Genomic DNA, 25,377 nt, shown 5'->3' with positions numbered 1-25,377 from the left:
CCCGGCCCCGCCCCCCCAGGCGGGGGGCGGGGCTTCTCTCCTTTGCGCCATGATGAACAAATGACCTCGCGGGGAATGAAATTTAAGTTCCACCGGGGGGAGAGAGTTCTCTGCTTCGAGCCCGACCCCACCAAGGCCAAAGTGCTCTATGATGCCAAGGTGACCCGCCGCCGCGCGCGCGCGCGCGCACCCCTTCCCCTCCCCTCCCCTCCCCTCCCCACCCCCGCCCTTTCCCGGCGCGGCGCGGCGAGGCGAGGCGAGGCACGCCGGGCAGGAAGCGGGCGCGGGGAGGCGGGGCCGGCGCGGAGCCCGGCCCGCGGGCCGTTGCTGCCGTTAGCGCTGGGCGTTGCGCGCGCCCGGAGTCGCTCCCCTTCCGGGCGCGCGCCCGGGCGGCAGGGAGTTGGGGGGGGGGGGGGGCGAGGTGGCTTCCCGCCGGCGGCGGCGGCTGCTTTAGAGCTGGAAGAGGCGGCCCCACCAGCAGCACTTGTTGCGGGAGAAGGGACGCCGGCCCCAGGGAGGGAGGCTGGAAAAGAGGCGGCGGCGCGGAAGGTGCCCGCCGTCACGGGGCTAGGAGACAAAGGGAGGCGCCGCCCTGCCCGCGGCGGGGGAAGGGCCCCGCGCCCGCCCCCGCCGGTCCCTTCCTCTCGCCGGCCGCGGGCGCCGTCCGAGCGGTGCCTGGTCCGGGGCGAAGCCCCGCGGCGGCCGGGCCGGGCGAGGCGGCTACTGCGCCGCCATTAGGCGCCGCTTCCGCGCCTCCTCCCTCCTTTGTGCCGCCCTCGTCGCTCCCCGAGTGTGTCAGCCCGGCTCTCCGCCGGGGCTCGGCCCCCTGTGGACCCCTCCCACCCCGAAGCCCGGCACCTCCGCCCGCGGGGAGGGTGTATGTGGCAGCTGTGCCCCTCGCCCCGGCTGCGGCGCAGTGCCGGCGGCGGCGGGGCTCCCGCCGCTGGTGGGCGCTGCCGAGGCGTCCCGCTGCCCCGGTGACAAAGAGCCGATGGAGCCGCGGCTGGCGGGGACGTGCTCTCGCGTCAGGTAGAGAGCTTTGAAAGTGTCACACTCGGTTCCCGCCTTCAGCTCGCGGTTGGTCGCCCGCAAAGTGATTCTGAGAGCTTGGTTTCGTCCCCTCGCTTTTGTAGGTAGCTTGGTCCCCCCCCCCCCCGCCTTGCTCTCCTGCCCTTCCTGGCACGCTCCCCGCTTTTCGGAGTGGTTTAAATGGTACTGAGGGTACAGGACGGTATACGGAAATAAGGTAGTAGTGAGTGGTGGACTGTAAGTTGTTGGATAAAAGCTCATTGACTCACTTGTGCCTGGTTTAAAAGTAATGATTATAATTGTACAGCTTTATGCAAACGTGATGTTGTTTTTTGGGTGCTAGTGGGACACCACTGAAGTAATTTTTAGTCTTAAACGTTCTCTACCTGACTTGTAAGCGGAGTTCTTTTCAGATACTGTGAATGATGAAAAATGATATGGCAACTGGATCTCCCACCATATTCTTAGTTCTTGTTGCAACTTTGCTAGTAATGTATGTCAGTGTTTTCAGACTTCTTTGATCAGGAACGCCTCCTTTTCTTCCTCTAGTATTTTGAGCTGCCCTTTAGTTAGTGTGCGTAGCCCTACATTCTGACCACCCAAACCTCCTGCGCTATAATTGCTAGCCCTGTAGCTAACCTAGGTGCGCAAATTAATAATTCCTTTTCTTCTCTACTTTGAAACACGAACCTCCAGCAAAGCTGTCCTTGGCTCTGTCAGGCTAGATAGTTCTGAAGTGATCCCTCTGAAATATCTTTTTCTCTTGAGCTGCAGCTCCTTTCAGACTGACTATTTCTGCTTTTTTTGTTGTCTGTTTGTTTTTTGACAATGAATCTATGCTTCCTGGCAAGACGAAGGAAAGCAACAGTAATGTGTCTTTCTGTCTTTCCACAAGGTGAAAGATCACACCTAAATAGTTGGTCAGAAAATGCCACTAGCAAGAATCATGGCTTCTTGCTTATGGTTATACTCATCCTGGTTCGGTCAAAACAAGCTGTTGTCTGCCAGAGAGGAGTATTTTACATGGGTGAAAGGGGAAAAAAATAAATGCAATGTTGCTCAATAGAGCAGTACTTCTGAGGTTTATATATAGCATTACATTGTTTCCTGCTTTGAGGATCTGAAGAGAGAGAGAGAGCACAGTAGAACATGTTACTTGTCCAGCTGTGGTATATCTGCCTATCTATATTGTGGTTGTACGTTGTTTTGCAGTTCTATCTTGAAAGCATTGGAAATGGGTTAGGGTGGTTAGCGGTCGTCAGTTTTTAAAGTCCTCTAAATTTAACAAAAAAAAAAAAAAGCTGGCAACTTCTTTAGCCATTGAAGTATAATCCATATCCTCTGTTCATATCAATATTCACTAACAAAAGTTTAGGAATATTTCTTTTACATAAATAAACGCCTGTTTTTTCCACATGCTTAAATTCCCTAAATGCTAGAAAGTTCACTTTCTTTTGATCTTTTTAATATACAATATTCAATAATTCTTTCAGATTGTTGATATTGTTGTTGGAAAAGATGAGAAAGGCAGAAAGATTCCAGAATATCTGATCCATTTTAATGGTTGGAACAGAAGGTAAGAACCTGCATGCACAGTTTTAATTCTTCTGCTTTATTCTGTAAAGAAAAGGTTAAACAGAAAAATCAAAGGGCTTTGTTAAAGTGATACTTATGAGAGTATTTTTGGTTTTGTGAATGCCTTTAATATTCCTACTTATGTTGACACATGGGTGTTTATCCATAAATTTCAATGGTTCAGTTCTCATAGCTGGAAGTTTAAATTTCATATGATATCTATCTTTGGCATGTAACTGTGGCTCAAACTGTTTAAACTATTTTCAGGCGCCTAGGCTCCTATTAATAAAAACAAGGCATTAAGAGCTTAAATGCTTTGTTAAATCTAGGTCTAAGTTGTTTAATTATCAAGGTCAGTAGATGAATGAGTGAGGTGGATTGAGAACTGGCTAGATGGCAGAGCTCAGAGGGTTGTGGTCAGTGGCACAGTGTCTAGTTGGAGGCCTGTAGCTAGCGGTGTCCCCCAGGGGTCAGTGCTGGGCCCAGTCTTGTTCAACATATTCATCGATGACCTGGAGGAAGGGACAGAGTGCACCCTCAGCAAGTTTGCTGAGGATACTAAACTGGGGGGAGGGGCTGACACACAGAATGTAGACTGTGCTGCCTTTCAGAGGGACCTTGAGAGGCTGGAGAGCTGGGCGGAGAGGAACCTCCTGAAGTTCAACAAAGGCAAGTGCAGGGTCCTGCACCTGGGCAGGAATAACCCCAGGCATGAGGACAGGCTGGAGGCTGACCTGCTGGAAAGCAGCTCTGCCGAGAAGGACTGGGAGTCTTGGTGGACAACAAGCTAAGCATGAGCCAGCAGTGTGCCCTTGTGGCCAAGAAGGCCAGTGGTCTCCTGGGGTGCATGAGGCAGAGTGTTGCCAGCAGGTGGAGGGAGGTGGTCCTGCCCCTCTCCTCAGCCCTGGTGAGGCCTCCCCTGGAGTCCTGTGTCCAGTTCTGGGCTCCCCAGTACAAGAGAGACATGGCACTCCTGGAGTGAGTCCAGCGGAGGGGCTGTGAAGATGATGAGGGGACTGGAGCACCTCTCCTAGGAAGAAGACTGCAAGAGCTGGGCCTGTTGAGCCTAGAGAAAAGCACATGAGGGGAGATCTTATCAATGTATACAAGTATCTGAAGGGGAGGTGTCAAGAGGATGGGGCCAGCCTCTTCTCCGTGGTGCCCAGCAACAGGACAAGAGGCAACGGGCACAAACTGAACCACAGGAAGTTCCATCTGAATCTGAGAAAAAACTTGTTTCCTGTGAGGGTGACAGAGCACTGGCACAGGTTGCCCAGAGAGGTAGTGGAGTCTCCTTCCCTGGAGATATTCCAAACTCACCTGGACGCGATCCATGCTCTAGGTGACCCTGCTTGAGCAGCGAGGTTGGACTAGATGATCTCCAGAGGTCCTTTCCAACCTCAACTATTCTGTGATTCTATAAATGCAATCTCTGCCCATGCTAAGTCCAAATTTAAGAGCTTTTTGAAGTTATCTTGAGATTTAAAGCCATAAAAATACAAAAGGATGCAAGCCTTGTGATACAACTGTAAATGTTACTTTTGAATGACTTTAAAATAGTACTTTGTAGGTGTCATGTGTATTAATTCACTAGTGATCGTCAGTGGAATATCTCCCTAACTGTTAACGTTTTTCTTTTGACCTTTTGCTAGCTGGGATAGATGGGCAGCTGAAGATCATGTTCTTCGTGATACGGACGAAAATCGCAGATTACAGCGTAAATTGGCACGGAAGGCTGTGGCTCGCATGTAAGAAACCCTTTGATATCAAGGATTCAGTTTCAAGCGGTTGCATTTAAGCGTCTACAAGGGAGTTTGGTCTCTAAGCTCACGCAGATATCTACAGATATCTCTCTATGTGTAGATATCTACAGTCAGTGTATTATGGGGAGCTACTTTTCTCGTACTAAGGTATGATATCTATATGTGATCATTAAAGCATACCCCGAAGGACTAACACATTTAATAACTCTGCACTGTTCTTAACTAGTGCTGCAAAATGCATTCATATTGAATCTTCATCTTCCCAAAGAAATGTACTTGAAAATAACTTAGGAAAACCTGAAATAGTTTTCAGCCAAATGCAGTGATCTAATATTTGTTGGCCAAGGCTTGAGGATCTGGTCTGAGAACAGGAGTATGATGTAATGTACAGGCATTAAGGTATCCACTCTCAAATAAGCATTGTGCAGATTATTTCAGCATTAATAAAAATTACTGTAAACGTGCACTTCCTGTGTATTTGCATGTAATGTCATTAGCTAGGATCAACAAATAGCGTTAGCTAACATTAAGTGAACGATTTTACCTTCTATAGGAGAAGAAAGGGAAGAAAGAAGAGACGCTGCAGGTTGCCTGGTGTTGACTCTGTATTAAAAAGCCTTCCTGCTGAGGAGAATGACGAGAGTAGTGAAAACTGTGAGCTTGTTTTCATTTTTTCTGAAAACTGATATGATGCCTTTAATTTCTTAAGCAAGTTGCAGGACTCGCCGTACCCCTAGCTATTAGGTTTATACAGGAGTATTGTGGTCCCATTTGAAGAACGCTGAGGCAGCCATACGAAGAGTGGACATACTCTGTTTCAGACTACACAGTTAATTCCTGTGCTGTTTCTTAACGTGCTCCAGAGGCTTTCAGTTTTGTGTCACCTCCGCTCAACTAGTGTAGTCAGTTACTTTGGAGCTTAATGCTGCTTTATTTAGGGTAATATTACCAAGTGCAAAGTTTTTCTTATTTGGTGATAGGAAACAAGACGTTTTTCTTGCTAATATTTCTATGTATATTTTGAAGGAGTAACCTTTTTCAGTCTACCTGGAAGGTGTCTCTCTTGTCAGTGGGCTACTGCTGCTGATTTCACTCTTAAGCCAGCTTTTTTGTTTTCTAGCATTTTTCTTTGCACTTTGAAAGCCAGAAGGAAGATTGGTAGTTAACTGATATTCTGGCAACTGATGCTGCACAAATCCAGACCTCCTCACTGAAAAATTAATACGTTAATCCCTTTTTCGCAACTAAAGCCCAATAAAAATTGAAAAGATCTGTTGATATTCAGAAATCTAGGGAATTTTCTAAAGTGAGTCTTTTTTTTTTCCAATTGAAAGAGGTGCAGGAGTATTTCCTGTCAGCGTCTGTTCTTTTACGTATTTAAAAAGTTTGTTGTGTGCTGTCAATATTATTTGCATGTTTAATGATGATGAATAATTCTAATTCAATTAAATATAACAAGCTGATTATTTTTTGAATTTGGGCCTATAATCATTTGATCTAAGGCTTTGCAATGTGATATGTGAGATAAATGTATAAAATCTCTTTTATACAGCTATAAGTAGTTCTTCTTCTGATGACAGTGATGATGCAACAGATGAAGAAATAAAAAGTGAAGAAAGTGACATTGACGAGAGGACCGAAATGGTATATTCATGAACTCCTTGACTTAATAATATCTAACACTATGTTTGAAACTCTAGGAAAATTGAAATGACTGAAGTATTGGCCGCAGTGTATAGTATATTCCAGTATTTAGCTGGAATCAACATGCATAATTTGTTTATTCTTTTTAAGTACTTGCTGTGATTGAGGTTTTGAAAACTATGAAAGATGACCTGTTCCTTTAGAATTCTTTGATATTAATCCAAAAGTACAAATTTGTTCATTTCCCTCTCTTTCTACACAGGAGGCTTACTAGCAAGCTATTACCCTTATTTATAGGTGCTGTAAAAGTTTACTAGTCTGGTCAGGCTGGGCAAATCCTAATAGCAAGCAGGATCTTTCTGAGTTTTGAAATTACTTTACTGTGAAGACCTCATCTCTGATCTTTAATTAGAATTTGGAAGATATTTGAATTTTTTTTAAAGCGTTAACAGAATACAGCAGAAAGCAGTTGTTCCTGAAGGTCTGTGGAATCTAAGTGCTAAGGTTTTGTTGATCTGAAGCAGCAGAACATATTTCTAGTTGTTACTTGGTGTTAAATATCTCAGTTTTAAAAACTGAATTTGCAAATGTTTTAAAAGCAGTATTGTTAAATTGCTTATAGTAAGACTACTGTCTAAGTAAATACTTATTGTACTGTGAAAATAATAAACTTTTATTTTTGTTTCATTGTTAACGACCTGTTCTGACTAGGGAGGCTCTTTTTCATTCATATTAATAAGCACAACGGCATTGTGTTTGTGTTCTCTTGTAGAAAGAAGAACAAGACAGTCACACAAAAAGGGACATGGAAGAGAGAGCAATAAGCATAGAAATTCCTGAAGTCTTGAAAAAGAAGCTTGAAGAAGACTGTTACTATATTAACAGAAGAAAACGGGTATGAAATAAGAGCTATGGAATGAATATGCATAGGGATGTCAAGAATAGTTCTTGTGTATAACAACTCCTTTTTTTTTTTGTTAACTTTATAGCAAAGGTAATCTTAGAGTATAAAGAAGAAAAATGAGTTAAGGGCATAGGGAGCAAGCTTCTCTATTGCTATAACAATGAGTTGTCCTTGCGTTTAAGGATGTGAACATCTCAGTACTTAATTGTGTTTTAGAGTGCAGGCTGTTCTTTAAAGCCTGAAGTACAGTAAGCCTGTCAACCTGACCATATTTTTATTTTTCTAGGTGTTTATAAAGGATTTATCAAAAATGTAGTTTAGGGATTGACTTAATCACTCCTGAAACAAATTCATTCGATAGAAATTTATTCAAAACCTCGTCAATATTTTAGTTTTGTAAAACTAAAACTAGTCATATTGTAGTTTGTTATAATTAGATTGTGTTTCCTTTGCAGCTAGTGAAGCTCCCTTGTCAGACAAATATAATAACCATCCTGGAGTCATATGTGAAACATTTTGCTATTAATGCTGCTTTTTCAGCCAACGAAAGATCTCGGCATCATCAAATGACTCCACATGCCAATATGAACCTTCATTATGTGCCACCAGAGAAGAAGTAAGTAACCTTTAGTCCAGCACTGTTGTCCCAAGAAAATTAATTTGTTTTTCAAGTGTAATTTTTCAAGACTGTTCAGTTCTATGAACTTACGCATATATATGTTTGTCTGTATATGAGACTTAAAATATTTGACAAATACATAAAATACAATAACAGCAAGAGTTTGTTTATTGGTGAGAGAGTCCCTGTAATCTAAAAAGTAAACATGTAAAAGCATCAATATCCCCTTTTGTCACTTAAATTTCTTTAAATATTGCGACCTGTTTTGGAAGAATATGTTGCTTCTGTTTGTATAAAGAGTTTATTTTGAGCACTGAAAGAGTTTCCGATATAAGAATTCCCCTGTTGAAATAAATGAACGTTGTATGAACATGCAGTTCATATCTTGTTTTATAAAGGATAAATGTTTTATATGAACACTTAACGTAGGGAACTCCAGCCTGAGGTGTGGAGGTGGGTTTTTTGTGTGGTTATTCCTTTTTATGACAAATGATCATAATTCTACAGTAAATATGTAGGGAAACTGAATGTGTTCAGTACTAAGTGTTACCAGTCTTGTTAGTTGAAAACCTTTTTTATTGCATCTTAGTTTCTGTTTTGTGAGTTGATCTGTGTAGTCTTTTATAGTGCTACAAATGCAAAGTCTGTTAACTTAGTCTACACGGTTGCAGTCTGAATGTTATGTGAAGTTTCTCAATAGTAGGCTAGATTGCTACTTTATCTAAATCTGCATTGGGTTGCAATCTAATATTTTACAGAAAATAAGTCGTAAGTTTAGTTGCCACATTCTACTTCGGTTGTTCCCAATTATGCCATTCCTTTTAATATCTTTATTTGTGCAAGTGTTCAGTTTATATTGATGTCATTTGTTGTTTGACACATTAATGATGCTTTTGTTCTTTTGTAGTATAATCTCCCAAACAATAAGTTAAATGAGACATCAGAAATATGAGCAGATAATCACATGTGTGTCATGCTTTTAGAAAGAGTATATTTGTGTGAATTCCACAGTAAAGAAGGTATTTTATTAGGGAAAATGTTTGTAATTTCTGTGATGGGACTATAGATAGGAGAGATTGCAGTGACTACTTCTTTATATTACCATTACTGCTCTCATACACAAGGTAATTGCCCTTCTTAGATATGATGGAATTCCTGTATTTGCTGTTCCTCTGATGCAGTTTAGACTTAAAAAAACAAACAAAACCTGCAATAGTTTAAGCAGCTCTACAGGGAGATATGGATTTTTATCTGATTTAGTTGATTTTTGCAGAATCAAGTTCATGCCACTATACACACACATGTGCTTGAAACTTGAGAGATGGATGCCTTCATAGAGGTGATAAGGAGTTGGGGGTAGGGTGGACCCTGCATTCTTAGCTTTGCTTGGAACAGCACGTTTTCCCACCACCGAACTTAGTAAGCCTTTTACAGAAGCCTAAAACAGACATTTCTGGTAGCTTCTAAATGTGGTACTTTAGTTACCAGGAGCAGGCTAGTGGAACGTGATCTCTTTTATTGCGTATGTATCCAATTTCGTTGATTCACAGGAGAGCTCTTAAGCACAGTTTAAAGTGCACCTCAGCTACTATAGATCATTGTACGTATACCTTTTAGATAGAAATTCAATCGTTTGAATATTTATATTTCCTGACAGGTGACTCTCTCCTTTTTTTGACCATTGTAAACTTGGAAAACCAAAATAATGTTTACATGAAAAAACTCCTGATTCACTCTATTTCCTACAATAAAGTGAACATTACTAATCTGGTAAACAGTAATACAACAGAACGTTTGCATGATTTTCTTTGAGTTTATTAAGCAAGTTATTATGCAAGTACAATTTCCATTTGTTTGAAGTTATGAGCAGCAATCACTATCTCTTAAATATGCTTTTAATTGTATAGTGGTGAAATCAGAGCATATAGTAGTTAATACGTTAATCTGTCTTTAAGGGGAATTTCCCACTATCACATTGAAAAATGTTAATGTGCAGCTTTGAACTTTGTATTTTTTTCCTACCTTCTGCTAGTGTTGAGCTATGTAAAGAAATGGTGGATGGGCTGCGAATAACCTTTGACTTCACACTCCCATTGATTTTGCTCTATCCATATGAACAAGCCCAATTTAAGAAGGTGACTTCATCAAAATTCTTTCTTCCGATCAAAGAAAATTCAACAAACAGTAACAGGTAGGTTGATTGTAATGAATCTAATACCACTTATCTCATGTGGAAAATGCAATGATTGTATATTTAGAATAGGAAAATTTAGAACTGGAATTCTGAATTCAAGCAAGCAGTTCACAGAAACATTCAGCGTTTTATAAACGTTTCCTTTATCTGGTTAACTCACAAATTTGAAGGTACTCAGTGGCATGGAGTTACCTTGTAACTTTATGAAAAGAGTTGAAATGTAAATTGATGCCATTAACTTTTAAATTTGAAAGTAAGTAAATGTCTATGCTTGAGGAAAACAGCATTTAAAAGAAGGGTCTCATCAAATTTTCCACTCCTTGGGAGGAGACTATCTAATTTGAAAAGTATTTAACAAGATCTGTGAAACTAGAAAGATCTGTTTTGGGGAAGAACCCTAAACTTCTTGCTTTTGTAAAATTGACTTGATTTCTTAGAAATCAGGAGGAACTTTCCCCAAGTCCTCCTCTACTGAATCCACCAACACCTCAGTCAACAGACAGCCAGCCTACGACAGGGGAGCCAGCCACACCAAAAAGACGAAAAGCTGAACCTGAAATTCTACAATCACTGAGACGTTCTACGCGCCATACCTCTAACTGCGACAGGTTATCAGAAAGTAGTGCTTCTCCGCAACCTAAACGGCGGCATCTTGAGACTCCAGCTTCTATGCCAAAGCTCTTCTTGCACCTGGAAAAAAGTGAGTTTTTATATTAAAATTGTTGCTGTAAACAACATGCTAAGTCCTTGTGCATATATATGTGTGTGTGTGTGTGTATGTTTTTAAAACCTGTGTGGACTGTGAACTGAATGGTTGAAGTGGGCACTCCTTACTTTATGTCAGCTGTTTATCTCTGGAGTTTTACACCCAAGGAAGAAATACAGTTTTCTCAGCAGTTCTCAGTAATTCTCAACAGAAGGCAAGGAGCTGCTTTTCTGTGAGGCTACTTTTGGATAGTGGTTTTTTTTTTTTTTTTGATGTCTGTGTTTAAATGTTTTAGCAGCAGGCCTTGGTTATGCTTAATGATTTATAGTCACATAGAGTGGATTCTTGAAGAATGTGTGTCTGATGTCTTCTGTTTTATTTTTGCTTCCCTTTTAAGAAACCCCTGTCCATAGTGGATCATCTTCACCTATCACTTTGACCCCTAGCAAAGAGGGGAGTGCGGTTTTTACTGGCTTTGAAGGTAGAAGAAACAATGAATTGAATGAGGTAACAGCTTTTTATGTTACTGTCCTAGACCTCAGAGTAGGGCTATGTAAGAAAAGATATTACTTACATTAGTTCATATGCTTAGTGGTTAATTAAGCTCTGATTCTGAAGTTCTGTGCAGACCAAGTTACTCATGATGCTGTAATGATTTCATAGCTAGACTTTTCATGTTTTGTATCCAGGTTTTGTCCTGGAAACTAATGCCAGAGAATTATCCACCGAGTGATCAACCGCCACCTCCTTCATATATCTATGGCTCTCAACATTTGCTACGGATGTTTGGTAAACAGATGCAAAACCCTGTGGTGAATCAAAATTGTTTTAATTGTTCTAATTTCTTTTCAATGAAAGTGTCTGTTTCTGTGATTTTCTACTTGTGCTTTTTTGCATTTAGTTTTATTTTTGAATAAAGGTACACTTAATCTGTTTAAAACTCTTAGAATGCTGTTCACAAATTCAACTTTTAATGGCTCTGTAAGCCCTCGTTGTAAAAACAAGCCTTGCTTCCAATACACTATCAAACGTCAATAAACTGAACAGCGTTAACTTTTTCAGCATTAGCTTTCTTAGCATGTTTCTTATGGGCGGTAAGGTTTTGAACCATCACTAACTGACAAAGAATAGTGGAGGCTGCAGTGAAATTTATGTACTCTTTTCTGTTTAGTGGATTAAAGTAACTAGAAGGTGCTTTTAAAAGAACAGGCATAAACACTTTTATTTTTCTTTTTTACAGTAAAGTTACCAGAAATATTGGGGAAGATGTGCTTTCCTGACAAAAACCTAAAGGCCTTAGTAAAACACTTCGAAATGTTTCTGAGGTAATCTGACACGATCTTCCACAGCTGTGATTGCGTTGTTACATAGATCCATGTTCTGGAACAACATGAGATTTTTTTAATAAGATACTCATTTTATATAACTGCAAGGGTATGAAAAAGCTAATATGATGAAATATTAAGAATAAGCTGCTTCTATAATTCAAACTGAAAGGAAGCCGAACTCTGTACTTAAAGCTTGTTAGATGCAGAGCGATACAGAACTGAAGTATAAAAGCTTATTATCTAGTATGGGTTAGAATTACATGTCTGACTTGGCCAAGAAGCATATTTTATGGAAGTTTAAACTGCACTGTTATTTTTGAGAGCATAATCTGAGGGTATTGATGTCGCACAGACAGTGGAAGGAAAAGCTTGGGTTTTTTTAGAACCTTTTGTTAATGGTGTTAGTTGTATAAAGAAAAATCATAAATTGTCTTAGTTGAGCTTTAAACCAAAGGGCTACTCTGTCACACAATGTAGTGACTTGTAGAGACACCCAAACTGTTTTTTACTGTACTAGCTCTACAGTTGGAAGCAGTACAGTCATATTTGCACCAGCATCAGCTTTTATTTTCCAGGTACTCTGGCTTAGTGTCTCTGCGTGACGCTGCAGTGCTAGTTCAAATAATGAGCATGGCATTGTATAGTGTAGTGTCAGCATGGCCAAAAAAAATAAGTTTGCCTAGGAAAGCTTTTAGGAAAGCAGTGTTGTAAATGGTACGCATCTGGAACAAATGTGCAACTTCTGTTAGGTTTTGGTCAAATGAAAGTAGTAACATACTGAAAAAATAATATGGCACTATCCCATCAAAAGTCCTGTTAAAAATCAGAGATGGATGAAAGCTTTAAACTGCTTTAACAGCTTACTGAAAATACGAAGCCTCAAATGTTTAAGGTTTCTACAGAGCAAAAATTTCCTCTTGAAACATTTAATTTTTGTTTTACTCATTAATGTTTTTTGTTTCTGCTTTGTCAGACTGTTAATATTCAAAATGTCCTTGTCAAGTTAAAGGTGACAGCATTAGCACTTACTCTTGGAAACTAGAAACTGGTTATTTTTGCTTGGAGTGAGTATTATTTAGGATGCTTAAGTCACTGTGGATCAGTCAGTTATTTATCAGACTTCTCTTGCCCTTTCGGATTCTTTTGTGTTGGTCAGAGCATGTCTTAACTCCTTACTGCCTTAAATGCAGTTCCTGTATACCCTGTTTTGGATGGGTTGAGGTTGAGAGGAATAGAGAGGAGAAAGAAACATGGCTTCTTTTCCCTGCTCACCTCCCCCCGTACAAGTAGGGAAACGATCAAACTTATAAAAAAGTTCTTACTGATAGTATCCATATTGGTCATATGCTTTCATGAGACTATCTTGTTGAAATGCGCATTTATCTATAAATGGAAATCAAAAATCAGTGAATGTCTCCACATCAACGTATTAGGTCAGATAGAACTGAGCTTTAGAAGCAAATCCCCCAGTAGTTCCCACTTACCATGCTTTGTCTTGTGTTGCAGAGTGGACTCGGAGTACGTGAGTTCAATTCCTTTTGGGTAACACTTAACCAGAAAAGTGCTGCAGTGCTAAGGGGCATTCAGTCCTTAAGACCTTAAGTCCTTAAGACCAGACTAGAACTAAACCAAGATTAACACCCCTCCCGACCCAAGCAAGTATAGTGTGGGTATTGTGTAGCTAGTACAAGAGGGTTTGTGTATAGATTAACTCCTCTTGTGCTGTACTACTTGCTATTGTCCACACAGCTATTACCTTTTCCCCAATTGATCAGGTCAGAACTGACAAGCAATGGCACATCAATGTTACATCTCAGAATGCAACAAAGTCTTGACACGCTCTCTGTTCTTTGATTACTAGTCTTTAATCTTAGTGTGTCTGGTTGCTGCTGAGTTTTAAACAAAACAGTTTGAGGGCTGTGGTTTTTCTTTTTTTTCCTTCAAGTGCTTTTTAGGTCAATGCTGTGTTTGTTTTGTTGATGCCATTTTTAGGGTTTATTTTCTGTGCTGAAGTCATGCTTTCTGTAGTTTTGTCAGAGCTTGTTGTCAGATTGGGAAGCTTTTTCAAGAGGGTTCTCAATTACAGTTATTGCAGTATGAACCGTTCAGTCTTACGTAGCTTTGTCACAGATATTCTTTGTAGACTGATTTCCTTTCCAGGTATGGCACTGCACATTTAAACAGTGTACACAGAAACCAGTACAACTTAATGTTTTTTTTATTCAACTCCTATTCAGGAAGCTTTAGGACATATCTCATTTGGATTTTTCTTTCTCTTGTCCATATGCTATTGAAAATGCTCAGACAATTACGTTTCTAGAAACTTGTTCAGACTTCATGACAGAAATACTTCTATACTGTATCTGTTTCTTAAGAGAATTTGAAGCTGAGGTGCACACTAGTTCTTTCTTCAGAAATTTTGAATTCTCTCTTCCCTTTTGGGAATGAAAGGATTAGTGGATGTTTATTAAGAATTATCTTTTATCCTCATTTCTGCTCTGACTACCTTTCTGAAAGGTAAGAACCGTCTTACGTAGTCTATATGCATTAGATAGTAGCCAGTTTATTGAGAGCAACTCACTGAAAGAAATTATGCAGTTTGGAGTGACAAGCTGAAGTTCTTTTTTTTTTTTTTTTTTTTCTTTTCTCTTCTAATAGCAGAAAAGGAATTGAGGCTGTCTGTTCGCATTAATAACACCATATTTCTGAATCCTCTTTGAATTTTAGCTAGAATAGACCAAGCATAAGCAGTTTATCTTTTTTAAAATAAAACTTTAATGTGATAGACATAGCTGCTTTAGTTTTGGCAGAGATACTGATCTAATTTTGAATTTGGACTTATGATTATATGGCTTAAATTTACAGTTTCATTTAGCATTTGTGCTATTAGTCTCTTGTGGGCTAAGAAACTTGGACTTATTTAATGCACCACTTTGTCTGGAAGCTCATTTCATTGAGTTTATTCAATACTTGGTAGATGCGTTGCATTCACTTTGGGTAATATTCTCCAGTCATAACTCAGATTGCTGCTAGACATGATTGATCTCAATTTCCCAGACAATGTATTTTTTTTTAAGGGCTATGAAATACGTCTTTGAATTTCATATTGAATTAAAGCTTTACCCTTTGTGCTTAGTGCATCATTCTACAAATGGGCATAATGAGGATATCTTCATGGGGAAAGCAGAAATTGATAAATTTTTCTTCATGAAGAAATTCTTATTACAGAATTTGCAGAACTAAAGAAAATTATTTATATTGTATATTTATATTATGTATATTTAAGTACAAAACTCCTTCATTTAAAACTAATTGTTTAGTTCTAAAATAATTCAGAGCACCAGTAGAAAAATAATAGTCTGAAGTGGAATTTAGTGGCCAGCTTGCCAATTGATTTCACTGAATCTCAGTAAGAGTTTGAATTTAGTCTTCAGGAGCAAGCAGTGGAGGCTAGCACAATAAGTATTCTCATTCAGTATCTTCCAACCAGTAATTTTTACTAACCAAGGGTACCTGATTAAATCTTCCTGCCAGTTACTAGTTTTTGGCATAAATACTGCCTTTTAACTAATTATATAATGTCAGCCGTATTTCTAATAAAATGCTGTCTGTGCTATATTAAACATGCCTTCTCTGTATTGCGAGGCATTTAGCGTGTCTCCAGATGCTGCTTAAATAATGAGACATGATTGGCAAGAAAGTGCCAGTTCTTGTTTCCATTGATTTGAACATAACCTTCACTGGGAAAACTCTCTCAGGATCATGGAGATCAGTTCTCAGGACTTTTGACCACTAAGAGATACTTAAGGTTAGCGCACAATCTGTCTGTAATTTTGGGGTCCATCTTCAGTGAGGTAATTTTGGTCAATATAGTCTGCATTTAAAAAAACAAAACAAAACAAAAACAAACAAAAAAAAAACCCCACAAACCTTTACAGCCCTTCAGAAAGTCATAGCTATATGCTTTATTCTGGAATTGAGAAGAATGGAAAAAATGATTAGTTGTGTTCCTGAAATGGTGCCTTTAAAATTTCTAATACACTTATCCTTGTGTGCCCATCATGTAGCTTTTCGGATCCTAGAAAAGTTCTTAATGGTCAGAGATTTCTCTTTTGTTAAAGCCCACTAATCTTTCAAACTCAGTATACCTGTAAGTTGATTTTTTTTCATTTCAGTTCTCAGAATTTTTATTTCTGGTGTTTTATAACCTTTCTATTGTGCCAATCTGTTCCATGGGTAGAAAAGTACTTTAACACTGTGTTGCATGTTTTCCTTGGGAGAGAGCCAGATCAGTATGTGACCAAAATACAGAAGGCTGTGATGATAAAATGTGCATTAAAAAGATGACAAGTTGTTTGAAGTAACCTTAAGAAATAGATCCTCTGGTTTCAATAGCTCAACATTTTTTGTGTAGTGATTTTATTATATCTAATTGCAATGGTGAATTATGACCACTAGTCTGTGCTAATGTGCAGTTAATGAGAGGTTTAGTGGCTTTCTGAAAAGGAGGAGATGGAACATTCCACATGGTGAATGAACTAGCAGGAAACATCTTTAAGTTGTTTGCTACTGAATTTCAACTTATTCTGACTTAATCAGCTGTTATCTTGCAAAATTGTTAAAAAGTGCTTTTGGAAAGCTCACAAGGAACTATTTTTTGGAACTGAACCATGTGCATTGCTATTCTCTTTTGCTTACTCAACCATCAGGTGCCTGTGTATTGGAATGAGGGGCATATTCCTAATCATATACCATGGTTTCAATCACTCACCTAAAATGAGAGCATGTCCAAAATATTATAAATATGTTACAACACGTGTTTTGGAAGCTAGCTCTGAGAATTGATTCTGGGGTCTGGGCTGGCCTTGCCGAGAGTGCACATTTGTCCTCAAGACCAGCCAAGAATTCCACTATTGAGTCTTGCAGGATTGTTTTACTAAAAGGTCTGCTGGGAGTTACTACTTTTAATTTTCACTGAGACAGCCTCATTATCCAGAATGTTAGGTTGGCAGCTCAGCCTTTTTGTAGTTCTCTGCAGTTGCTCTTCAAAGGCTGGAGAGGATCATCTCACTAGTTTTGTATGTGGATAACTGACAAGAGTCCAGTTGACAGGAGTCTAGTCAACATGATAAATATTTTGATTTCTTCGATGTGGTTCTTCAAAAACTGGATATGAGCGTAAATGCCTGGAATCTTGTTCTGTTGCTTCCATTGAGGTTATGAGCCTTGTTGGTGAGTTCTTGTCCTGAACAGGCTTCCAGGTGGAGAGCTGCTTAGCAGTTGGGGGAAGGGTGGCATACACCTTTGTGCGGAACTACACTACTTTGGCTTGAAATGCAGACTTTTAGCAGTAGTCTCTGAGCGGAGACAGGTCTTGCATCTGTAAATGACAGTTTTGATGAGATCACCCATTGTGTCAGGACCCATCATGCTCTTTCAGCCAATTTGTTTAGAGAGATCATTACAGTTGCCTTTCAAACAGCTTTTAGCCCACACCACTGATCTCATTGGGGCATCTGCTTTCTAGAATTCAGGGCTGTGGTGAAAGCGTGCCAGGTGTTACCTTCTTGGAAGTGTTTCCTTTTCTCCACATTCTCACACTTTTATGGTTGAGGCTATCCTTCTTCAAATTAAGGTTTTCCTCGTAATGTTCATGCTTTTCAGGCAGTCCTTGGGACTGTTCACGTGGTAGCTGACGTGCAGAACAGTAGTTATCTTCATGCAGAGACTGTTCAAGTAATGTGTTGTGTTGAACAGGACAAGGACTCTTTCACTACTAAATAATGCTGTTAGAGCTCATGTGAATTCAGTGGTTGAGAAATGTCTGTTCCTGACATATGCCAACTGGCCTTTGCATGTGGATGAAGAAAGAGTTGCATGCCTCTTTTTTGATAGATCTACCTGTGTAACTCACAGCCAGTAGTATATTTTGTGAAGCTATTGCTTGGCGTCACCTGAGGTAAGCCTGGTTATGGACTGCCACTTGAAGATAAGAACTCTGACTGTAATTCTTCAAGCTGGTGGCCAAGTGTTTCCCTCTTTCCCCTGTCTCCATCCCTTCTTATCCCTTCCTGAAGTGTTGCCTCTCTACAAATCTGTAGTACAGAGGAAATGAAATTTGAATAGGTGCACTGTGCCACATACCTCTGTGTTGTGAGGAAGAGGATGAAGCACAAGTATTCATGTGGATGCTCATGATGAGAAGAAAAATGTACAGTCTTGCATTAGATTGTGTATGTGGACTGTTTGCTTCAAAGAACTTGGTTACTGGTAAAGTCTCTTTTTCCATAAAGAAAAGCTATGTGTAAGCACAAGCTCTGTGAAAAATATAAGTGTAAAAGGTAATGATGTAACAGATAACTGAATTTTAAGTGAGGAATAAGGGAAGAATTTCTGAGTAGCTAAATAGCAGCGTGTTTTCTGAATGTAGCTGAACACTGACTGTGCTTGCTAAATAAGGAAGTGCAGCAACCTCTGTTTTTAAATCTTGGCTCACAACTTGCTGTTAGTGTAATTAATCTTTTTGTGCTATTTCAGCTTTTCCAAAAGCAAAGCATTTGTGAAATATCTAGTGCCCGAGAGTCGTATGAGACTCCTAATATTTTGGTGCCAACTTCCTGCATGGTAGTAGTTTGAAGCAGAAGGCAGCTTTGGCAGGGATGCTGCTTTTTGCACGCAGGTAGACAAGGGGTTGTGATAGAAGGTGACCAGGCCTTTTTTTCCTTTGTTTTTTTTCTTGCCAACTTCCCCTTCTTCAGTGAAAGTAATGTGAACCTCCTGAATATGTTGGGTGCTTTGTCTTTCATAACTGTTACGTTATAAGCAATGGGAAGCACATCTTAGTGCATGCAGTCTGGCTTCTCTTTTTCTGAGCTGTAGTTGTGCCACAAGCATCTGTTTAAATTTTCTCATCTTTACCAGCTGTCACTTTAGCTTGTACCAAACTGCCATTTACAACTGATGACCTTAAGACAAAGCCAGGAAGTTGTAGCAAAGAGAAAATAAACGTTTTTCCTGTTACGTCCTTTTGAAATGCTTGAAAACTTTAGCTAAACAGATGCCCTCTGCAGGTTCCTTTGTTTTATTGATGTTGATTTTAAACATACTCGGTATGATCCAGCACTTGGTACTGTCTTTTAGACAGCGTTATCTAATGACGTGAGGAATTTGATCACCACCTATAGTTTGCACTTGCTCTTTCTCTCCTAAAGTCAGATTTTTTTTTTTTTAATGAAGGACTTATATTAATTAAATCCTGTTTGGGCTCACTTTAATTTTGTGCAATCTGAGTATGTTAGGAGTTAGACTCGATTCTGTTAAGTTTCGGCCCTATCACGCTTGCTTATACCAACCCCAAACAATCTAGAAAGTGATTTGCAGCTAACTACAGTGCTTGATAACTCAGGTACTTTATTCGCTTCTAAGCTGCTATAATTTCGTACTTTTTTTGAGTGGTTTTCATAGAGTAAAACGTGTGTGTAATGCACATGAATGACGTCTTTTTATGAAGACGAGGATCTGATTTGTATGGATTGTTTTCATATTTATATAAATGATTTTCTGAAAAGTATCTCTGTATCTCATGAAGTAAGCATTTTATACAGTATTAGACTGCCTTATGTCCTGGTAAGCCTAAAAAGTAGGTGGTGAATGGTGTTAATGACTAAGACTAGTACTCACTGAAGTGGTATGGTTCAAACAGTGTATTGATCAAATCTTGGTGGCTCTAATCTAGATGTGACCTATTTTTTGTTCAAGAAAAGAAATATTTGTTTCTTTTGTTTGCTGAAGTTGAGTCTTAAACTAATCTAGATTCCCTGCATAGTCTGTTATACTGACTGTCTTTTACCTTTTCAGGGGAAAAATTTTTCACTTTGTTATTTCATTTAAATAAATGCCTTTATCTTAGCAAAGAGAAAGTTGGTATAATATAGCCGTAACATTAAATACAATTTTTTTGACGTAGAATAATTTTCAGGGAAGTTTTTTCAATATGATCTCTCAAAGTCTTAATTAGGTAATCCTTTTTGCTTTGTGCTGTTTTAACATAAACAAAATTCACAGCTGCTGTTGGAACCAATGAGAAATTAGCATAGTATGAATATTTGCAAACAGCAAAAGCTACTGAAGTATTTCACGCACTTAGGGTTCTACAGATTAAGACTGTATTGAATTTCAACTTTTACTTAGCTCTTGCATGTTTATTGTTATAACTCGCATAGTGTCAGTTTTTGGCAGAGCCAGTTGGATCCTTGCCTTAAATACAAGAGAGTATCTTTCTTCCTTTTGGCAGTACCTGCCTCCGTTGAGTATTGCCAGAAATCAGGTACTCTAATTAGGCCTTGTTATGGGTCATGTAATAGAGCTTTCTCTGCTTAATTCCCTAGGTCAGGTTTAAAAATAAAAACAAACTGCTATTTGATCTTCTAGAAGCATATTGTTTGCCAAGCCAGCTCACTTGTGGGTCTTGAATCCAAAATGTTCGACATCAGAAACTAGACTAGGTCCTTCTACACTATTAATTACTGAAAGTAACTTCTGTGAAATGAACAAGTTTGGAGGAAGCTGACAAAGTGCCTTCTAAATAAAAGTGGTAACACACTGAAGAGTTGATTTATTCTAAAAAGCTTGTGTTTCTTACTGCTCTCAATTTTTTTTCCAGAATTGGTAGGAAATAACTAGTTATTCTTCCACTTCAGCACTTGCCTGATAAGTATTTTCAGTACAAGGATTGTAGAGAGAACCCTTTTTTCATTTATTTGCATTTTTTATGCTGTAACCTTTCTGCATGCACGCTCAGCAATATATTTCAATATATTCTTGTTGAAATTTTGATTGCCTTATATATAGAATCTTGTCAATAATCTTTGATGCTTTGGATTTTTTAAGATCAAAGGACATGCCTGGTTAAGGCAGTGTAGTTGAGTATGAAGTTAGAGAAACACTGTATGGTTTTAATCCACTCAGCTATACGATTCTTCTTTTCTAATTCAGACTGTATGTCCAAACTATTGGTTAGGCAAAAATGACTACCATTTTAGCTTCTAATAGTTAAATCGTCTCTCTAGCCAGTGGCTCTTGACAGAAACTATATTCTGCCGGAATGACGTGAATGCACATATACATAGGCACATGAAAGGACAAATCATGGGGTTTTACTTACCTTAAAAGATAGGGTTAGCTTAATGGTTACTGGCCACATGATAAGGCATTGACATGCTGATAACTTAAATTCCTTTTTCTTCTAAACACAAGTGGAAAATAGTATACAGAGTCCGTGACTACATCAGGGAAGTTGCTTTTGTTCAGTATTTTTCTTTTGCTAGCTCTTTGCACTCTTTTCTGATTGTAGCTTTTACTCATGTATTTGGGAGCTTGAGCAGAACTTGTCATGCTGTTTGGATTTGAGAGTGATAGGGGAAGGCTGTTTCTCACTATGCAAAACTAGTAAAAATGGTGCCCCATTTTTGTATGCCCAACTTCCAAGTATAATAATTTTTAACTTGGAAGTCTATGCTTTTGCTGAGCTTAAATTGATTTTAAAATGGCTTCTCTTAAATGTTTGGATTTTTGTGTGTGTGCTTTCTTTTCAGGTTTTTAGCAGAATACCATGATGATTTCTTTCCAGAATCTGCTTACGTAGCTGCATGTGAAGCCTACTACAGTACTAAAAATCCTCGGGCAATCTACTGAAGCTCTGAATGAAGATTCAATCCCCCTATACATAGCCCATGACAATACTGTCTTGCCACGTGGCTACGAGATGAAGATGAAAAAGGGATTAAAACAACACTTGGAGCTGAGGAGATAGGGGGATCTTCTGTGGTGACTGGATTACTTAAAAAGGAGTGGAGAACTTCTTTTCAGAGATGTCTATAGACTGCATTCTGAATTGCTTAGAGAATTAAATACAACTTCAGCTCCGGATGAATGAAGAAGCCTTGTTCTGACTTCTAATGCATAGGACTGCATAGAACTATTACAGGAAGGGAGGCAAAAGCAGATGCATCTGCAACCAGACGTTTTCATGAACATAGTACCTCATGCTTTCATTTGAGCTTGACCTCTCTAGCCTGAAAAATAAGACCAACTCCACAGTTACAAGAAGAGAATGCATAACTGGCATCTCATGGATTTTGTTTCCCACAAATTGCACTTCATTTTGTGAAACTGCCATGATGGAAAAGATAGTTTAATGTAAAAGATTTTTTTGGCTGTTTGGCTAGCATGACATCTGCCTCAAGAATGGCTTTGTTGTTTGAATGAAAGATGTGTTGCTTGCTTTGTGTTTTGCAAAGATGTCTATAGCTCTTTTGATGATAAGGCTGTGTCATAGTTCCAAGAAGAGCGTACCTTGCCAGTGATCCAGTGTTACGTGGCTGAAAATGATTTCCAGAGCTGCTATTAAAGAACAGATTTCTACAAGTAAGTAGAGTCAATAAAGTGATGGCAGTTTAACTGGCAAATATTTCTTTTCTTAATAAAGTACACAGTGGCTGCTGTTGAAATATGTAATTTTGGCTGTCTAAAATGTTTGTTCTAGATTAATATTTTGAAGAGTGATTGCTAAGTGTGCATAGAATGAGAGGCAGGAACAGTGATAACATAGGGAGGGAAGTCCTTGCTGTATTATTGGATCTTCTTCTACAGACTTAAAGAACATCTCCTTAGATCTTTTTAGACACTTGAGCTCTGGAGATAAGAATTTACCCAGAACTGAATTCATAGCATTTTGACAATACATTCAGTAGTAAAAATTAATTGAAGTTAATTAGTCTTGAATGTCATCAAAGCCTCGCCACTAATTCGGAACTCTGCTTCACAATTCTGTTACGTAAAGATAGACATGGAGATTTTAAACAGTGGGCAGAGAACTGGACTCAAGGCTCTAAATCATAGGCTAGTGCATTTAATCGCTCTAATCCTTTCTGATTTGGAAAACCTCAATTAGAATACTTACCTATAATGCAGAACTGAAAACATTCCTCCCAGAGATTAGCAGAGTCTAGGAGCTGCGATGAATCGTCTTTCAAAAGTAAATGACAAACTTTAGTCTATAAAGCCAAAGCAAATCTGAAATTTACTGTTGGCAGTCAATGACACTCTTCAGAGCATGCTGGTATGTCAAAGCTTTTGAACTGGAAAGATATAGATTACCTTGATTTTGGTAACGGTTGTAGAATGAATCTTTCACATGGAGCCAAGCAGATTTGGTGATCCTTATTTCTAAAGTTTCTCATTTAGCGATACTACTTTTTAAATTGTATTTGTGTAATACCAAAAAATTTCATGGGCTTTAGCCTTTCCCAAGTTACAGGAGTTTTGAATCTCAGCAGAATCTGGACACCACAAAATCCACTTTGAGAGTGTGTTTCATTTCTAGCTTTGGGCCCTAGTCTTTAAGACAGAACAAAACAGAAAACAAAAAACCAAGTCAATTGAAATTCTAATTACTGTCCGGTAGGAAATTGACCCTGGAATACTGCTTGAAACTGCATCCTTAATCCTTTCTGTTGCAGGAATGTTGCAATGTGTGTAATATGTTGAATCTTTTGTTCCACTGTTGCTATCTGTGAATACAAGGCAAGTTATGAGCAGAGTTTAAACCTTATTGTGTGACTGTGTTTAACTCTATAAAAATGACAGTTTCTGCATGCCTTTTGTTATTAATGCTCTATTTTTGGTAAATAGGTTATGATGATTCTCATGACAGTTTAAAATCTGAAGGTGCAGTTAGTGTCACTGTACTCTTGATGTAAACTTCTTTTATTTTTAAAAGGAAAAAAAAACCTCGAAGCCACCTGTGGATTAACTATTACAAACTGTCTTGCTCTCATAACAGCCAAGAAAAGTAGCAGTCTTTTGCACTTCTTTACTGTAATTGAATATTTAAACCTAAAACTTGTTTCTAAATTCAAAGGGATACTATCCTGGGAAGCCTTGTCAATTAAAAATGTGTGAGAAATAATGTGCATCCTTGACTTTCCTCTTCCTTGCTGTCACTATTCTTTTACTACTTTCTTATTTTAAACCTAACTTTATTCTAAGCTGAAGTAGTGCAAAAGAATTGCAAAAGCTTTAACCAGATGGGGGAGGAGGGGCTTTTGAGTAGCCTTAACAAAGTTGTGTAGCCAAACAAAGTAGCTTGTCAGTTTAGTCCCTAAAGGTTTGTAATTATCAAAACTTTTGAATGGAGTATCCAAAGGTTCATCTGGATAGGAGAAGCTTAATAATGTACTTAAACTGCAGGTGTACTACTTTAGCTTGAATGTCCTGGACTGATGAGACTTCTTGATGGGATTCCTGTCCATCTGGACCGATGAAAGGTTTCTCCACTTAACTATTTGCAATGAATTGGTCCCTGTTTGTAGAGCTACTCCATCAGTGCTTCCTAACCTGATTCAGTCAGAATGACTCAGATTAGCTGAAGAAGTTTGAAAAACTGACTTAAGCAGGCTAGGGAGTGTTCACATGAGCAAGTTTGCCAGAGGACTTCAGAGATGGTGTGTTGCAGAGGAGGAGCTGAGCTGAGAAAGCAGTTTGGACGGACAGTAATGTTTTACACTGGCGTGGCTGTTCTGCATAACTCACATGCACTCTTGTTCCAGATCTAAGGTTTTTTTGTTTGTACATTTAAAGAAATTATACTAGTATCATTATAGCGTGTTACTAAAGATGGTAAATCTGTTCTCTACGGGCACTTCCCTTCAGAAGTAGGTACTTAACAGGCTAAAAGGCAGTTCAGCTGCTTCAACCTAAAGTGTGGTGTAGTATCCTGAAGGAGGCTAGCTGACCTTTTGTGGGAGGATCGTCACAGTATAGGGGTAAAAGCAGGTAATACAGCTAATGTGATGACGAGGAGTGCACCACTACCTAGGTGCCAGAGATAAATCAGTCTACATGGATACTACTCATTCCAGTACTTATTCTAACCTAATTGGTATTAGGTAGGATAGCTGAGTAATATCACGACGTGCCACAAAATTATGAAATGGACTCTCTGAAGTGTTCTCAGATTACCAAAAACCATAAACAACACAAAATAACTTTTAATACTGTTCGGCTTTATTCCTAATTTTAGGCTTTAGTTTTAAGCCTATTATATGTCAAAAAAAAATTATGCTGTTCTTTCATGTGCACCATCTGGAGTTAATGCATTGTATTTCATTTTCGTACTGTGTTATTATGTTTTTCAAGCTCCATTGAATAGTTAGTTCTGTTCCAAAGCTCAGGCTTCCACATACTAAGATGACCATTGCAGTAGTAACCAAGTGGTACTTTAAATATGGTCACGTCTCATTCTGAAAGAAATGCAATGCAAGTTATAGGCAAATGTTGGATTTCATTTTGCAGTTGGTGTGAGCTAGCAGCATTTATATGATAAGCTGTCATAACTGAACTGTTCAGTGTGAATTTCTCAAATAGTAATGCACAATGACCTTTGAATTATGTTAGAGGAATGTCTTCAGTCAAAAGAGGAAATAAAAGGCTTATCGGAAATAAAAAGCTGTTAACGGTTTTTAATGTTTGTATCATAGTTTTATCAAGACATTTGAGAAATACATTGTGAGATTATTTATTGGAATTAAAAATAACATTAAACCCTTAATTTCTT

At 38.9% G+C, this 25,377-nt stretch overlaps 1 protein-coding gene across 4 annotated transcripts; it reads left to right on the top strand.

Moving 5' to 3' along the window:
- MSL3 (MSL complex subunit 3) lies at nucleotides 1-25,377 on the top strand. 4 transcript variants are annotated; one of them, XR_011136460.1, is made up of 13 exons: nucleotides 1-159; nucleotides 2,523-2,605; nucleotides 4,257-4,352; nucleotides 4,921-5,021; nucleotides 5,920-6,011; nucleotides 6,784-6,906; nucleotides 7,371-7,531; nucleotides 9,567-9,725; nucleotides 10,166-10,428; nucleotides 10,832-10,941; nucleotides 11,124-11,246; nucleotides 11,675-11,759; nucleotides 21,356-25,257. XR_011136460.1 is itself a non-coding variant. In XM_068920618.1 (13 exons), exons 1-13 carry the CDS (start codon nucleotides 61-63, stop codon nucleotides 21,453-21,455), a joined length of 1,572 nt encoding a protein of 523 aa, XP_068776719.1. In that variant the 5' UTR covers nucleotides 1-60; the 3' UTR covers nucleotides 21,456-25,377. The 4 variants fall into 4 exon arrangements, 3 of the variants coding, with proteins under 3 accessions (XP_068776719.1, XP_068776729.1, XP_068776737.1); XM_068920618.1 differs by having other exon boundaries at nucleotides 11,124-11,223; nucleotides 21,356-25,377; XM_068920628.1 differs by lacking the exon at nucleotides 1-159 and adding an exon at nucleotides 893-1,029 and having other exon boundaries at nucleotides 11,124-11,223; nucleotides 21,356-25,369.

Source organism: Struthio camelus, chromosome 1 (genome assembly GCF_040807025.1).
Source record: "Struthio camelus isolate bStrCam1 chromosome 1, bStrCam1.hap1, whole genome shotgun sequence".
Lineage (NCBI taxonomy): Eukaryota > Metazoa > Chordata > Aves > Struthioniformes > Struthionidae > Struthio > Struthio camelus.
This window is presented reverse-complemented; position numbering and strand designations above follow the sequence as displayed.